Genomic DNA, 16,681 nt, shown 5'->3' with positions numbered 1-16,681 from the left:
TGTAATCGAGAGATGGTGTAGTTTTCTGTGTCCGAGTCAGTTGTGCGATGTTGTAGCTCTCCATTTGTTTGGTCTTATGTAAAACGAGCCACCTTTTCCATAGCTGTTTCTTCAGTTGTACTTTGCTCATCACTGTGAAATTGAGATTTGGATTATAGTAGTATTTTATCAAGATTTTCCTTATTACGTGGCTCTCTGTTGCATTGTCGCTTAGACATATATAATCTCTGATTATTTTTTTCTCACACCATCTTACACCAGCTCCTTGTTTTCTGTTTATGTATACCTCTTCACCTCAGTCTCCACTTTATTACGATTAAGTTCTTCGACGTATTGTTATTTTTCGTTTTTCTGAGAGTGCTGGATTTCTGTTTTTTCACCAATTTTGTACTAATTATTTTCTCTATAGAATAGACATAGTGTAAGTAGTATTAACCTATGCATCTCTAACTCTGCGTGGCTTATTACTGTAGTTCTTTATTTGTTACGCTTGCTTTGCCTGTCCCAACACCACTGCCCAAAAATCCAGCCTGTATTTGTAATTTTTTGAGTGCTGTATTATTGATCACCTATGTTTTGGGACAGCTCAGTATTTTGGATGCTACCATGGTTTAACACCATTCTCATGCCGTCGTTTTGAACCAGACATGGCTCTTTCCAGAAATGGCACGGTCGTGAAGGAATACGGGAAATTTCCTGTCTGATGCATGAAAAATGTCACAGAGGTTGACTCTACCCCTAGCTCAACCTGCATTTCAAATCCACGGGGCCGACGGGAAATCTCACAATTACTTCAGTCCCACAGTATCTGGATACCTGCGAGAACAAACGCACAGCACTTGCAGTTCTGACATCAGTGGCCCATCTGAATTTCTAAAGCAGGAGTTCCAGGGGTTAAATGGCTCAGCCCACATCCACCGAGCTTATCAAAGTAGTTAAAATCAAGAATTTCTGGTTGTTTATTTTTGCTGGGCAGGCCAGGTGTGTTGCGCCCCAGGCCAGCTGGCATCGAAGGCCCTTCTTGTCACAGGGAGCAACTGTCGTGCGGCAGGTGCAGCTGGATTCCCTTTCGGGGAAGAGTCCCTCCCATCCCGCTTAGAACTACACGTAGGCCTCCAACAACTCTGCCATTATATGCACTAAAAGCTCGTTTTATTTTTGCATTCTACCACAAGTCTTTGAAGCTGGCATAGGCAGAACTCGCGAAGTTCCACTCTGCGGACTTGCACAGAGTTGCAAAAAAGTTCTGCAAGATTCCGCGGAGTTCCGCCAGCAGACATAATCAGGCACATCACGCTTCCTTCACGTGCTGATTTTTAGCCCCCAGAGCGCGTCCCGTGCTGTAAAATCATCATGAAGAGCACCAGAGGGTGCTGCTTCTTTCTGCCACTTGATAGATCTACTTCAGCAGCAGCTTTCTCAACGTGAAAGGTCGCGAGGCTCCAGCATTGAGAAATTTAGGTGGGAGACGTTCTAGCGCCTGAAAATCACGTGAAGAGATACAAATTCTGACTCACCAACATAACGTTGGGAAGTCATGTGCAAGAAAAAACTCTGCCACGCTGCGGTTGGTGGTATTTTGCCAGTACTCATCCTCCATGCGGAATGCACTGGCGGAGCAGAATCTTTCACCCACCCATAGTTGAGAAATGTATGTTCTTATGAAGGTAAGTAATTTTGTTTTTATGGTACAGTAGTCCACCAAAGCTTTTAATGGACAGGACAGGACGCTGCTGATGGCCCATTCGCAGTGTAAGTCTTATTCCAGTATCCAGTGTTCTAACTTCTGCACATCCGATGAGATTCCATCTTAAGTGCGATTTGTGCACCCAGTTTTGTTTCTTTCTGGCTCTTATAGTGTTGCTTTTCGCGTTGTAAATTCAGAAGTACACGTTCCAGAATGCAAGGAGCTACTCCGACCCTAAACAACTCGCCAGTGTAGATCACATATGGGTGTCCCTAAGGGAAATGTGTGCCCACACATCATCTGCAACTCATGGAAACTCTTTCCACCTAAGCTGAAAGCAAAGACAACACCTTTCCAACCAAAAACCCACACAGTTTAGTGTGCATCCTTGTTGACAAGTGCTACAGCATGTCACATAGGGGACTATACAAAAAAAACTGTGCCTGTCTCGATTCCAATCGTGGAGCACGTACTAAGGGTGGGTGCAAACCTGTCCAAAAAGAAGTTGCACGAAGTACATGGTCAAAGGCCAAGATAGTCATCTAGTGACTGGAAGCTGGGTTCTGCAAGTGGAGGTGGACTACTATGTGTACGTATGTTTCTGGAATTAGTATAATGGGTATTATCCCATATATTTTTTTTTTTTTATGATTTAGGCCAGAGGTTCCCAACCTGTGGTCCGTGGACTCCTCGGGGTCCGTGAAGCCTCCTCAGGGGGTCCGTGACTGCTTAGAAAATGTAATAATATTATCAGAGTAGGTCTCCAGCTTTCAGTAATGACTTATTGTGGATCCCCGGATTCCATTGGTGATTCAGTGGGGGTCCCCAGATTCCAGGTACTGATAAAGTGGGGGTCCATAGAAGTAAAACAAATTGGACCCACTGATTTAGGCGATTAGCTCAAACTTTGATTTCTGATCACAAGGATGTATTTATCAGGGCCATGGAAATAAAGGACAAAGAAACAACCATGTGAGTGAGAGTTGGCACTACAAGCGCATTGTGTGATCTGTGCCTAAAAGCAATGATGCCAAGATTGCACCTTTTCATAGCAATACATTTACCACCAGTAAAACGCCAAATAAACAGACCCAAGATAAAATAAGGAAACAGAAAATTGCCGTTAGGAATCTGAACCTAGAGCATAGGATTAGTGTGGTGGGTCATAAGTGTGGAATACTGTGGTGGGCGCCATGTGAGGAAATTTGGAGGTCCCTAGATTGGCCAGTGCAACTAAGAGGTAGGTACAGCTGGAGCAGAAGCAGTCTGGTGTCAGCACCTCAGTACACTTTGGATTTGAATGTCTTTTTCATCTTGCACTCAGTGTGTTTTACTAGTGTTCTAAGATTATTCCTTACCCTAGTGCACTTACCTTACTGAATTTTTCTAACCCTCCTCCAAGCCTCTTGGATCTTGCAAATTATGGTGACCCAAAGGATTGACTCTAGTATATTTTAGCAGCCCTTGGCGTCAAGCACATTCAGTCTGATTCATGATTTTTGACCTTTATAAACCCTCTGCAAGGATGCAACATTTGGAAGTTCAGTGGTTGCAGTAGCTCCAGGCTCAGGGGTGTAAGTGACATACCACAACAAATGTCTATCTTTCACTACCCAGCATTAGGGTCCTGTGTCCTTGCGTGCATTCAGGCCCATGGCACTCTTGCTATGCTCAATGTCGTTGTGTATATTACCCTGTATATGTGTTTGAGGCTGTGCCAGCCTGTCTGTTGAGAACATCTGACTGCCTGCCAGAGTCGCATAAATTTAGCTATAGATATCTGTTGTTAATTCCACCAGCAACTGTTTTAATACTGGTCCCACCCTTGTAATCTTGATCAAATACAGCAGTATTCCCCTCGAACGTCTCCATTCAGCAATGTCACTGCTGTTCAAGTTGACATAAAAATATCCATCTAATGTGGCGTCCCATTTGAAGTAGGCATGGTTTCTATGTTTGGGTCTGTAGAGTCTGAGGCTCTTGCATGTCAGAGGTTCGGGTTCTACAGCGTTGCTAACTGAGCTCATGCAATATCAGCTTCGATCAGGCCTAAACGGCTTCAGATGCCTTCATGTGGGCCCGACTGATAAACCTGAAGTACGCGTTCACTCTTGACGTAAACCCATACCAGTCAACCTGCTTAAATATGGAAGGGTGCTTAGAAATAGGCTATTATGGCATAGGTTGTTTTTCTGGCTGACCTGTGCCTCTGAAGAACCTGAAGAGAGGTGCACAGCTATGTGACTCTCAGGCGCACAACACCGAACCACGTTTTGTTTCTAAACATCTGGAGCAGTGGTTCTGAACCTTTGACTTCTGTGGACTCACCTCTTAATCATTATTGGAATCCAGGGACCGCCACTGAATCATTACTGGAAGCTAGTGATCCCTTCTTAAGCAATTTGAATGATTTGAACTTCAAAACAGTGTACAAAAATATAGAAACCAACATTCACCGAACAAATACACAAAGAATGACATTTTATTTCATTCACACATAAAGATAAAAAAATCATTTTGATGGGAAGGTTGGAGCTTTTCTAAACTCAAATAAAGCCACCCATCGTCCATTCTATATACTGTTTGATGTATTTGCACTGCCCCCACAAATCAATCTGAGGATGCTAGTTTAATTGTTAGCCTCTAACTGCAAGTTCTTACACTTTTACTTAACATGTTAAAATGTTCAGTTTTACATTTAGGGTTTTTATTTACATGCACTTTATCACCCTGTTAATATTATTTAATTTTCTTAGCAGTTGCAAATCCACTGAGTAGGCATCATAGATCCCCAGGAGTCCCCGGACCACAGCTTAAGAACGACAGACCTAGAGGTTTATGTTCATTCAGTGTGAGACACTATACTTCTCCTGCTTCCAGAAGTCACAGATTTTACTTTTCATGGGCATGAACTTCCCTTCTGAAGTCAATCAGGTGAATATTGATGCTGCTGCCAATAATTGGGGTGAGCAAAGTTGAGCAGCTCTCAACTTTTGGTTAGAAACTTGATGAGTTCTTGCTGCTGTGAGTGCCCTCAATGTGCAGTGGGTGGACTGAAGCTACTTGGAAGACCCCTTAAACACCCCTTCATCTCGTTCCTTTCAATCCTAGACCTGCCTATAAGGTCCCCTGACTATTTCACCCCTAACGCATCATCCCAAGGTGTCCAGGCCTTTCACCACCTCCGCCAACTCCTTTGTGCCCACTCTACCAGGATTCCCCGTAGAACAGTTTCCCAGCAGTAGGAATACTCACATTTAGTAGGCATAACCTTCTTCAGCTAAGAAATAACCAAGTTGTGTGGTCTCACAGATAGGGAAAATTTGCATTGCGGAAGTTGTAACTCCTCTCAAGTTCCCTGATGTGAAGGCTTCAAATTCGCTCAGTTTCGAAGACCACAACTAATAATAACAACTAGTAATCTTTTTATAGCCATCAACCAATGCAGATTGCGGAGTTAGTTATCAGAAGTAATTTAGCTATTGGTCTGGTCACGCTGACCAGCTTCAGTGTTCATAAGACACTTCTTTTCAAAAACTGTCACAACACAAGACACTCTCTTCTAGTACTGTCCACAGTATAAACAGCTTATTTTGTAATTAGAAGTTAAGTCAAGGATAGCTAAAAATGGTGTATAACCCCATCACTGCACCGAAAAAGTGATGTGTAAGTCAAATATGTGAAGCTAATAGTTTGACGTGATCTAAAGGTATTAACTCCTAGCTCCCGCTGTCAGGCATTTTACTGTGTAATTATCCTATTCGCGTTAAATCACATTATTCTAGTTCATCCTAAAAAATGTTTTGGCAAAAAGCCTAATTTTTAAGCCAAATGTCTTACCAGTGAACATCGTGTGATCATTTTTTTGATGACTACTGAATTGTAGTTGTCTTTCCAGCTATCTAATTCTGGTGGTCAAATAATGTTGCAGTCCTTTGTGAGTTGTCATTCTAGATATGTTTCAGTTATTTTAGTTGTTTCAGTTGTACCCTGGTAACCTCACGTGCAATAAACATATATTGATCCTCCAAAATAAACTTTTAGCCAAAACTGTATTGGCGTGGCAGACACATGATCATGATCACTGTCCTCCAGTGTGTTTTTGCAAATTGCGAACTGTGAGGTGGTGTAGTACATTGAGTTGTAGTGATGGCAGCTGTATGTAGAAGAGATGAATCAAGGAGGCCATGGCCTGAAGAATTATTCCTAAAGTGTCCTGCTAACCTAACCTTCCCAATTTTCGATCATTTCTCCCAATTTGCTTGTTCTTTCTACAAAGTTGTCAGGTTGTTCCAATTTATTAAATACGTAGTTGCATTTCTGGGAGATCAATCGGATTATTTTAAGTAGAGGCTTCTATTGATAACCTGTAGGGAAGAATCATCACCCCGTTTTTAGGAGAGCTGCTGAAAATGTAACACTTATGTTAAAAGTATGTAAATGTATCTCCTCTGGCTGTTGTGAAATTATGGCATTGAACTAGACCTAATAGGCTAGCATTGAACACCCAATGCTTTCCGAACTGTTCTGTCCTAGAATTATAAGATCCGAAAGTCCATGTCGAATGAGATTTAGCACAAAAAAATGCCAAGGTGCAATCGAGTTTTTCACGAGACCTAAATTAGCGGTCAAACTGCATCCTGTTGTTTTCATACTGACTACCTATGATGTGTTTGAGAGGAAGCAATACCTTACTTCAGTGACGCTTTTGCTTCTTATGACATCACATGTGGTCTAGAAGCTGGTTATTTAGACGGTGGTCCTTTTTCCAATTCTATATGTCATAGGAAGGAGTCTTTGAGTGTTTGTGTCAGTGTGAGTGTTTCTGTTAGTGTGAGAGTAACTTAACATAAATAGTGCATACAACCGTCATTGCGAAAACCCATTGTAAGACTTATGCTCAATGGCCCCAAATCCAATATCATTATTATAGCTTGACCCAGTTTAGAAGCACAGAAATCTGAGGGACCTGAACCAGCGAGCTGTAGGTCATGTACATAGCTCTGCTTCAGGTGCATCCTTCACCTCAGCTATTTTCCATTTTAGACCGTTGCTTTTCAGTGTAGTGCAGGGAGAAGGCTTAGGTTGGCGCAGTGGTAAGAGGTGGCAGCCATGTGCCGGTGACTTCAAACACTTTCCTTCTCTGATGGGTTCCTGTTCCATCACTGTCAGAAGAGGAAGGAAAGGCTGGACCACTCTGCAGTTTCCACTGGTGCAGGGAGCGTCTGGCGCCATTTGGTCACTTGTGCTGGGAGGTTACCTGGCTGTCCGGCCACATACGTGTTGGCTCTGCAAAGGGAAAATTGTGATGCTAAGGAAATGATCCGTGAATGTTTTTCCGATTTAAAAAGCCACTGGAGCTCCCTTCCGAAAGGCAGATATCTGTTAGTTTCACATGCTGAAAACATCAAGCATTTGCAATCCAATAGGTCTTGCATTTGATTGAGTTAGAGCCATTGGCATTGTTAGTTCATAACTAAACGTTTCTTGCCACATAAATTGATCGATCCTGCCACATAATTTTGTCTTCTTGCCATATAATTCCAGTGGCCCTGCATAGAACTAAAGCACTTCCATTTACCTTCTTCCTCTATCTGCAGCAAAAAATGAAAATGTTGCCTTTAAGCATCCTAATTTAAATGTACAATGCTAATTCCAATAGAAGCCCACTTTCACCATCCCACCATGCAGGTACTGGCTGGTTAACACAATTCCTCAAAAAAGGTTCAAGACAGCCACAGAGGAGAAATAAACTAGAAGGATCACCCAAACATATCAAAAGTGTTCAAACAGTCATCGTGTAATAAGGATGTTAATTTGGCCTGAATCATGGTCATAATTATAATAACGAAAGATTATTAAAACATATACAATTATCATATAAACCTTTATCAGAAATAAACTTTTGGCATTAGACTGTAATGCTGTAAAGCCCCTAGACAGCACCATAACAAAAATATTATTTGTAAGAAACATGTTCATGTAACCATATTGTTAGCACCTAGAGAGCATAAACCCATTAAAAAATAGGAGAAAGTAATGCGGTGTGACCATACTTAGCGTTTTTAGGGCTAGCAGGCCTACAGCAATGATATTACAAACAAGGCCTTTGAAACAAAACTTCTTCCAACTATAAAACATCTGTTTTGGCCATGAGAAAGCTTAAAAGACACTTAATTGTGGAAGGGGGTATTATTTTGGAGTCCCACTAACCTAGTGTGGGGACCTACAGATGGTGTAGACAGAGCGTTTTGAAGATGGTCCCATTGTCCTAGGACCACCACAGGCTGCAATATGATCAAAAATGTTTTGTAAGAGTAATTGTTTGCAAAGCATTATGGAGCATATTTTAGTGAAGCAAATATTATAGTATGTTGACTGCAATGCTCAGAACAGCCCCTAGAGGACAACACATTAAAAATAGCATTTGGAAGAAACATGGACATGTAAGCATACAGTCAGTCTTCAGAAAGCACAGCCACACAAAAAAACGAAAGAAAGTAATGCAATGTAACCATATACAGGGAGTGCAGAATTATTAGGCAAATGAGTATTTTGACCACATCATCCTCTTTATGCATGTTGTCTTACTCCAAGCTGTATAGGCTCGAAAGCCTACTACCAATTAAGCATATTAGGTGATGTGCATCTCTGTAATGAGAAGGGGTGTGGTCTAATGACATCAACACCCTATATCAGGTGTGCATAATTATTAGGCAACTTCCTTTCCTTTGGCAAAATGGGTCAAAAGAAGGACTTGACAGGCTCAGAAAAGTCAAAAATAGTGAGATATCTTGCAGAGGGATGCAGCACTCTTAAAATTGCAAAGCTTCTGAAGCGTGATCATCGAACAATCAAGCGTTTCATTCAAAATAGTCAACAGGGTCGCAAGAAGCGTGTGGAAAAACCAAGGCGCAAAATAACTGCCCATGAACTGAGAAAAGTCAAGCGTGCAGCTGCCACGATGCCACTTGCCACCAGTTTGGCCATGTTTCAGAGCTGCAACATCACTGGAGTGCCCAAAAGCACAAGGTGTGCAATACTCAGAGACATGGCCAAGGTAAGAAAGGCTGAAAGACGACCACCACTGAACAAGACACACAAGCTGAAACGTCAAGACTGGGCCAAGAAATATCTCAAGACTGATTTTTCTAAGGTTTTATGGACTGATGAAATGAGAGTGAGTCTTGATGGGCCAGATGGATGGGCCCGTGGCTGGATTGGTAAAGGGCAGAGAGCTCCAGTCCGACTCAGACGCCAGCAAGGTGGAGGTGGAGTACTGGTTTGGGCTGGTATCATCAAAGATGAGCTTGTGGGGCCTTTTCGGGTTGAGGATGGAGTCAAGCTCAACTCCCAGTCCTACTGCCAGTTCCTGGAAGACACCTTCTTCAAGCAGTGGTACAGGAAGAAGTCTGCATCCTTCAAGAAAAACATGATTTTCATGCAGGACAATGCTCCATCACACGCGTCCAAGTACTCCACAGCGTGGCTGGCAAGAAAGGGTATAAAAGAAGGAAATCTAATGACATGGCCTCCTTGTTCACCTGATCTGAACCCCATTGAGAACCTGTGGTCCATCATCAAATGTGAGATTTACAAGGAGGGAAAACAGTACACCTCTCTGAACAGTGTCTGGGAGGCTGTGGTTGCTGCTGCACGCAATGTTGATGGTGAACAGATCAAAACACTGACAGAATCCATGGATGGCAGGCTTTTGAGTGTCCTTGCAAAGAAAGGTGGCTATATTGGTCACTGATTTGTTTTTGTTTTGTTTTTGAATGTCAGAAATGTATATTTGTGAATGTTGAGATGTTATATTGGTTTCACTGGTAATAATAAATAATTGAAATGGGTATATATTTTTTTTTGTTAAGTTGCCTAATAATTATGCACAGTAATAGTCACCTGCACACACAGATATCCCCCTAACATAGCTAAAACTAAAAACAAACTAAAAACTACTTCCAAAAATATTCAGCTTTGATATTAATGAGTTTTTTGGGTTCATTGAGAACATGGTTGTTGTTCAATAATAAAATGAATCCTCAAAAATACAACTTGCCTAATAATTCTGCACTCCCTGTATGTAGCCCCTAGAGTGCAACACACCTTTTCAATGCCACCAGGCCTATTAAAATGATATTACAAGCAAGGCCCATAAAGCATAACTTCTCCCAACTGTAAAACAAAAGTTTTAGCCATGAGAAAGCTTAAAAAGATAATGGTGGTAGGGAGTTATTACTTTGGAGTTCCCACTAACATAGTGTGAGGACCCAGAGACTATGTAGACAGAAAGATCACATTGTGGTCAACGTTTTGTATGTGATCCCATTGTCCTAGGACCACCACAGGCTGCGTTATGAGCAAAAATGTTTTGCAAAAGTAACCCCCCTGCAAAACATTATGGGGCGATTTTCGCAAGTGCAGTGAATATTTTAGATTCAGCTCTACCACTGTGTCGGAAGAGCCTCCTTTGCTTTGAGGATTTCTGTTTTACCTAAACCATTTACCAATTGCAAGTGTTTTAAGGGGCGAGGCACAAAAAATGACTCTGATTAGCTAACTCTGAACAATGTGACCAGCGATCCTATACCTCCGCTCAACCTGACGCTGGTGTACCTGTTGGTGCTGTAAGCGCCATGGCCGCCATGCAGCTCGAAGGGGAGAGACAAAAGAAATAGTTTGCCCACGCTAAATTATAACGACAATCATGCAATAATCCATTTCACCGGGGCAGTTTGCAAGGTGTGACAAAAACACCCTCAAGGCAGGACAATTATAAGGCATTTAACAATGACATTAGGTGATTTTTGAAAGGCAAGCCAAGTAACAAATGAAAGTGATTGGTGTGAGGTGAGTGTGGTTAAAAGCTCACAATACTTACAGCAGGTCAAAGCGATAGCGCTTGACCTGTTAAGCAATCAGCGTCTACATGTCATCTAATATTATTGACCACCCTGAGGTCAAACAAAACATTGACTGACTAAATGCCAGCGGTGGCCTGTACCCTTTTAAAGTAGTTGAACGAGTGAAGCGGCCCACCACTTCGCAAAAATAAATAAAAACACCTGTCCCCTCCAAAACCCTAAAGTACTCCTCCCCCACCTAAAGCCCAAATAACACTAACTAAAATGCAAACACTACACTTACATGCGCTACACATTTACATACATTACACACATGGATTACACACAAATGCATCAAACATAAAAAATAAAAAAAAGATGCTTACCCATGGGCTGAGCCTTGTGCTTCTGTGCTTGTGCTCTCCGATAGAGGAAGAGCTCCCCTAAGCAATCGAGGTGCTGCTTTTATGCTGTTAACCAGAGAAGTGCCTTGATTGGCTGGAGCGTCCTGGCCGAAAGCTCCTTCAGGCCCTGGAGGTCTGTGCCTGGTCTCCACCCAGCTGTCTAAAGACAGCTGGGTGGAGAGCTTCAAAGTGCGCATGTCACTTTGGCTGGCGCAAAGCAGCCGTCCAAAGTGACATGTGCACTTTGGAGCATCCAGTCCAGGCACTGCTCCAGCCCTCTGCTGCAGCCCTCTGCTGCCTCTTCTTCCAGCAGCAGATGGCTCACCCAGCATGTCTCTGGGCTGGTGCGTGCTGTTTAAGAAGAAATTAAATGGCAATGAAATCTTTTCATTGCCATTATATTTCTTCCTGCTCAGCTCCCAGCGGGTGGGGGAGGGGCAACACTCCCCCTGCCCTCGAAGAGAAAACTCTACTGCTCAATACTAAAAAAAAATCGTCTTCCCTGGATTTCAAACTGTAACCTGCATAATAGAAACCAATATGTGCAGCAGGTACTCATCCCACTGAGCTACTAAAAATCCTCCTATTCCACTCTTGGCACTGGGTACTAATAAGGGGATGTTTCTGACTTCATGGCTTTTCAGTCCCAGGTCCCTTTACTGTGGTTGTCGTTTAGAAATCTTTGGTAGTAGTGGACTTTCAGGCAATTACTAAAATCGGGCATTTTGTGGTGGTCACTGTTTGCTTGAAATTGTAACAGCCATCAGAAATTGGTGGCCACCTTGTCAGCACGATTTGACTCATGTAATCAAGACGTTTGGAAGTGTTGGCAGTATTTACATTGCAGATTCTGTGAGTGGAGGGTTCAGATGGCCGAAGCAGCAGGGACAAGAGCAAGATCTCTTTTTGTGGGCTTTGCTGCAGTGGTTTTCGACATTTTTTTGGCAGTTAATGCAGGGTCTCAAGCATCTTTTCTTGCAGGAGAGTGTGTGGAGTGGTACAACCCAGTGGCAAGCAGAGGCCCCGCAAATTGCCTGGCTCGGATTGATGCGCTGTGGGTTGATTCTTTTGATGTTGTCATTTGAAACCATCAGTCACACCTTGTCTGCTGCAAACTTACCGGTTTGTCAGCTGTATATTCTGAATACAGCCCACGAGGAACCAGACTTTTTTTTTTATACCTTATTTGCTCACCAGTGTTTTCGGCCTCTGGAGTGTTGAGAATCTGCAGCCCTTAGTTTGTGGACAGAAGTGTTTTGCTGTGGGTTAGTTATCGCATGGTGGGCTCTCTGATTTTCAAACTTTAAGGCTTTTGAGTGCATAGTATTGGTCGCTTTGTAAAGATAATAGTTTATCTTGTAAACCAGGTATCCAGGATGGTGCATACCTCTGTTCTAAGACTGCCCAGTTTGATAGGTTAGTGCATATGTCATAAAGTGTTGTTTTTTACTATACCTGTATTGATTGGTTTCACACCACCTTGGTGAATGTTTTCGAAGATGCATGGTTAATGTTTTTAAAACTGCATTAATGTCGCTAATAAATCTGCATTTCCTCAAAGCATGTTTTACTTCTAATCTCCACAGACAGCAGCCACCACCTGCGCCCACCGACATACAGCAGACCATACAGCACACTACCCAGCAACCTCCATGACCGCCGCTCCACTCTGCCCATTACTGGGACCCTCCGCTTCCACCAACAGGCCAAAGGCAAGAACATCCGCCTAGACCCACACTCCCGCCGGGCTGCCCGCCGCAACAGCTTCTGCAATGGGATCACTTTTAGCAGCCGCCCCATCCATCTCTATGAGAAGGTGCGACTCAAGCTTGTGGCTGTGCACCACGGTTGGAGTGGCGCCCTACGATTTGGCTTCACTGTCCATGACCCCGCACAGATGGGCACTGACGAGATCCCAAAGTATGCCTGCCCTGACCTGGTTACTCGGCCCGGTTATTGGGCCAAAGCACTGCCGGAGCGCTTTGCGTTGCGGGACAATGTACTGGCATTTTGGGTTGACCGCCATGGGCGAGTCTTCTACAGTGTCAACGACGAAGATCCCATCTTGTTCCACTGTGGTGTCAAGGTAACTGGTCCACTATGGGCGCTGATCGACGTTTATGGGATCACGCAGGAAGTGCAAATACTAGGTGAGTGCCACCAAATGTTAGTTTTTTTAATGAAAAATCAATGGCAACAGTTCAGTAGTGGTGTATTTGTCCTGTTTACATGATAGATGCAACATTGTCATTGGTACAGTTCAAAGGTCATTCCTTGCCTGAAATAAGTAACTTTTACATCTTTATTGTGTAGTTTTCTATAAAGGATGGCATAAAAAAGTAGAACACCACGTGGAAGTACTCGAATTTAGGGACATGTTTATTAATATGGTCATTGAAAGGCATGTACAGACAAAATGATAGCTTTTCAGCATAACAGAACATAAAAATGAAATTGCACATGTGCAGGTCTGCCGTCTTCCTTCATTTAGGTCGTTGGACATCTAGTCCAAGTCGTAACTAACAGTAGTTTGAATATTCCTGTTGAATGGGTCGTGATGTTAGACACCAGGTTAGGAAGGAGGTATCACCAAGAACACCCTGTAAAGCACTTCTTCACCTCCAGAATCATCAGTCACTCGATCGAGTGTTCATAGTACTTCTCAGCTCAGTGTTTCTCTGCATAGTTCTTCTCAGCTAAGACGTTTTCCCTCCGAAAGGCATATTTAGTCAAAACATTGTTTTTCAGAGATACCCACTCATAATGTGGCTGAGGAACTCACTTCTATGCCGGAGCCTTGCATCCTCCTGCTTACACAACAGTTGTAAGACCCAACTACAGACTATCGAGGATCACTGTTCAGCAGTATATCGTTGGTGTTAAGAGCTATCCAATGGCCTGCTGTGCATGCTCCCACACTTGGCAGTGATTGGATGCTGCTTCGGCCGCTGCCGCTATAATGGTCCAGAGATGAAGTAGAGTGAATTGGGTTTCCATGGTACTTACCTTCCCGTAGGTGCCATTTGTACGTTGAATGATCACCCTCTGCTTCGGGGATGCCGCGGTTGTCACAACCACCTCTCGTGGATGAAGGGGAGACACTGCCAGAAGCCTGTCCCTTATCTCCAACAAGGGCCACTTGAAGCTCTCAGATGCATTCCCACCTTATCACTGGGGTGGTTTGTAAAAAGCATAGCACTTACCGCTGGGAAGCTGGTGCTTATGGGCTGCTTATCAGAGGCCTTGGTGGGATTACAGTCTTGTGAATGGCTTTCAAAGATTTTGGATGTATACCAGAGTCCAACAAATAAAATGTGCAATCGAATCTCGTGTCCAGTGCGATAGCTGTGGCGTGTGCTTTTGAACTTATTCGCATGCTTTGAGCTGTGCCAACTTTGTTCCAGGATTGTTCTATGATTTCTGGGGTTAAAGATTATCTTTTGTGCAGTGCTTTAAGGTCTTTTAATTGGTGAAAAAATATGAAAAAGAGGAAACCACTGGCCTTGTTTTACAGTTCCACGTGTCTTTGCCTTAACTTTTTCTCCAAACACCGCTCTTTTTGTCCAGACACCTAGGATCTGCCACCAAACACCATCTCTTGCGATTCCTATTAATACTTGAACCGGTTTGGCAGTAGGGCTCTTGGTCAGCAGGGCTCTCTACCTGAAAATATATTCCACTGCATCTGCACCAGGAAACCACCATCAGATCCTTCTGAAAGCATATAAAGCCTATGTCTTTGCATAAGCATTTGTGCCTTAATGTCGAATACTGGCCTGCGGTTCCGACCCTCTATCCTTGTTGCCCCTTAACTATTTTTGATCTTATCAGTGCTTCACAAAAGCATATAAATAGGTAAAAATGACCATGTACTTTTTAAATTGAGCCTACAGGACAGCACATGCACTTTATTGCAAGGCATATTGTGGCTTACTAGCAACTTAGAGTGGCTTGGATCCTGCCCATTCATTGCCATTCGTTAGCTTTCATTGACACTCATTTGCCTACTTCTTATCCTTACCCCAAATTGTCAATCTTGTGCTTGTCCCACCCATGGAGCATTACCACTTTAAGATCTCTTTGATTGGCTGTCATCGCTGTTTACACTACTTGCTTTTCAGGTACTACTTTTTTCTTTTTAACTTCACGGTAAATGAGGGCATCGGCATCCGCACACACAGAGTAGTTCCTTACAGTGTAGGCACTACTATGATAAAGTGTGCTTTTTCAAACCAAAAACATATTTTTCCTGTTAGACTTTTTTTTAAATATTTGCGAATGCTCGGCATCTCCATCAACTATAAAGTTTAAGAAAATTCTTGACAAGACAAAAACCATTGGCAGACCTGTTGGTTTTGCCATTGCTTGTATTAGCACGCCAATGGCAAAAATATATATTTTTTTTATCTAAACTTGACTTTTAAACCTTTTGTTAAAAAAAGTGTTTTTATCAGTTTATCTTTAGCTTTCCGGAGCAGATGCATACATTATTTTTTTTTTCCTTTGCGTGACCTGTGCAAATGTACCATAAACTTCACAGAATAAAAAAAAAATAGATTGGGCGTTCCAAACCAGAGACATAAAGAGAATAAACTAAATATTTCATCTTACCGACTGTGTTTCTGGAAATGCTCACATTTTCTCTGCCTGCTGCACATGCTCAATGTAAAGCAGGAAATGTTTGCATTTTGAAGTGAAAGGAGGCTTGCTGCTTTCCAAGAGAATTAAAGAAATTCCTATGTTGCACCCTTCATTTTGTGTCTGTCGACCTCAGGTCACTGCCATTAGTTTGCATGGTCCAATAGACCAAAGGGGCTCCAGGAACTTAAAAAAGAATGGAGCAAGCTCATATTATTAACATCTTAACATTCTTCTCCGTTTTCCGCCACAACCAAGCGATAAAGCGCACGTTCCGGAGCTTTCTGATTCACTCCAGACACAGTTTCAGTGACATTGCCAATCCTGCAGAGGCCTTAGTTTGTGCAATTCTCAGATTTTTTCTTCTTCTCTCGGTCTCATATTCTGGTGACTGACTCAGCCAGCGGTTCCAACCCACTCTACCGGAGCTCTGCTTTCCTTTGTTAAGTAATGGCCTGTCAGTGTTACCCCCCTCCCCCCCGCAACCTATTTCATATAATTTGTACTTTCTGGAGCGGGGGCCCATTGTCTGTCACGTTCGCTTGCATGATTGTTTGACTGCTCAAGGTTATGGAACCTCTCAGCCTGCTCAGTCCCAAGAAAGCTGGTCACCTGCATTTTTTAGGGTGAGGTAGGTTGTACTAGTGGTTGATAACAGATCAGTCTGTGGCAGACCGCTACACTATTTGGATAGTGAAGAGGAGCCCAACAGTGCTTGCAATTGTAAGAAACTGGATTATAGTTTGGAGTGGGCGACTTCCCATATCAATAAATAATTGCAACTCTTGTCAGGGTGAATCCTGAAAGTCATTAAATTAACCTGAGCTCAACACTCTGGTAGACATGGCACACAGGCTTAACAAGTTTGGACAATGTGTAAAGTGTTTATGCAGAAGCAAAGCAGTAATAAAGTGAAAATGCCAAACAATAAACATCCAAAATCAATTTAGCAAATAGAGTAACTTTTAATAAGCAAAATGACCTAAAAAAGGCCAAAATGGTATAAAGGAAACCAGAGATATGAATTTTTTAAGTTTTGAGTAGAAATAGGACCTAAAAACACCCTAATGTTTAGCATTTCCCTTTTGTCATCTGTGTGTGAAGAC

The 16,681-nt window shown here is 42.7% G+C and overlaps 1 protein-coding gene across 1 annotated transcript in view; it reads left to right on the top strand.

The window, feature by feature from the left end:
* The window catches only part of NEURL1B (neuralized E3 ubiquitin protein ligase 1B), a 73,263-nt gene that overhangs the window by 44,054 nt on the left and 12,528 nt on the right, over positions 1 to 16,681 (top strand). The window contains exon 2 of the mRNA XM_069244645.1: positions 12,524 to 13,087. Coding sequence (XP_069100746.1) covers positions 12,524 to 13,087 — 564 coding nt within the window. The remainder of the gene's footprint in view (positions 1 to 12,523; positions 13,088 to 16,681) is intronic.

Source organism: Pleurodeles waltl, chromosome 7, assembly GCF_031143425.1.
Source record: "Pleurodeles waltl isolate 20211129_DDA chromosome 7, aPleWal1.hap1.20221129, whole genome shotgun sequence".
NCBI lineage: Eukaryota > Metazoa > Chordata > Amphibia > Caudata > Salamandridae > Pleurodeles > Pleurodeles waltl.
The sequence above is the reverse complement of the archived record's forward strand: the minus strand, read 5'-3'. Positions and strand labels throughout refer to the sequence as shown.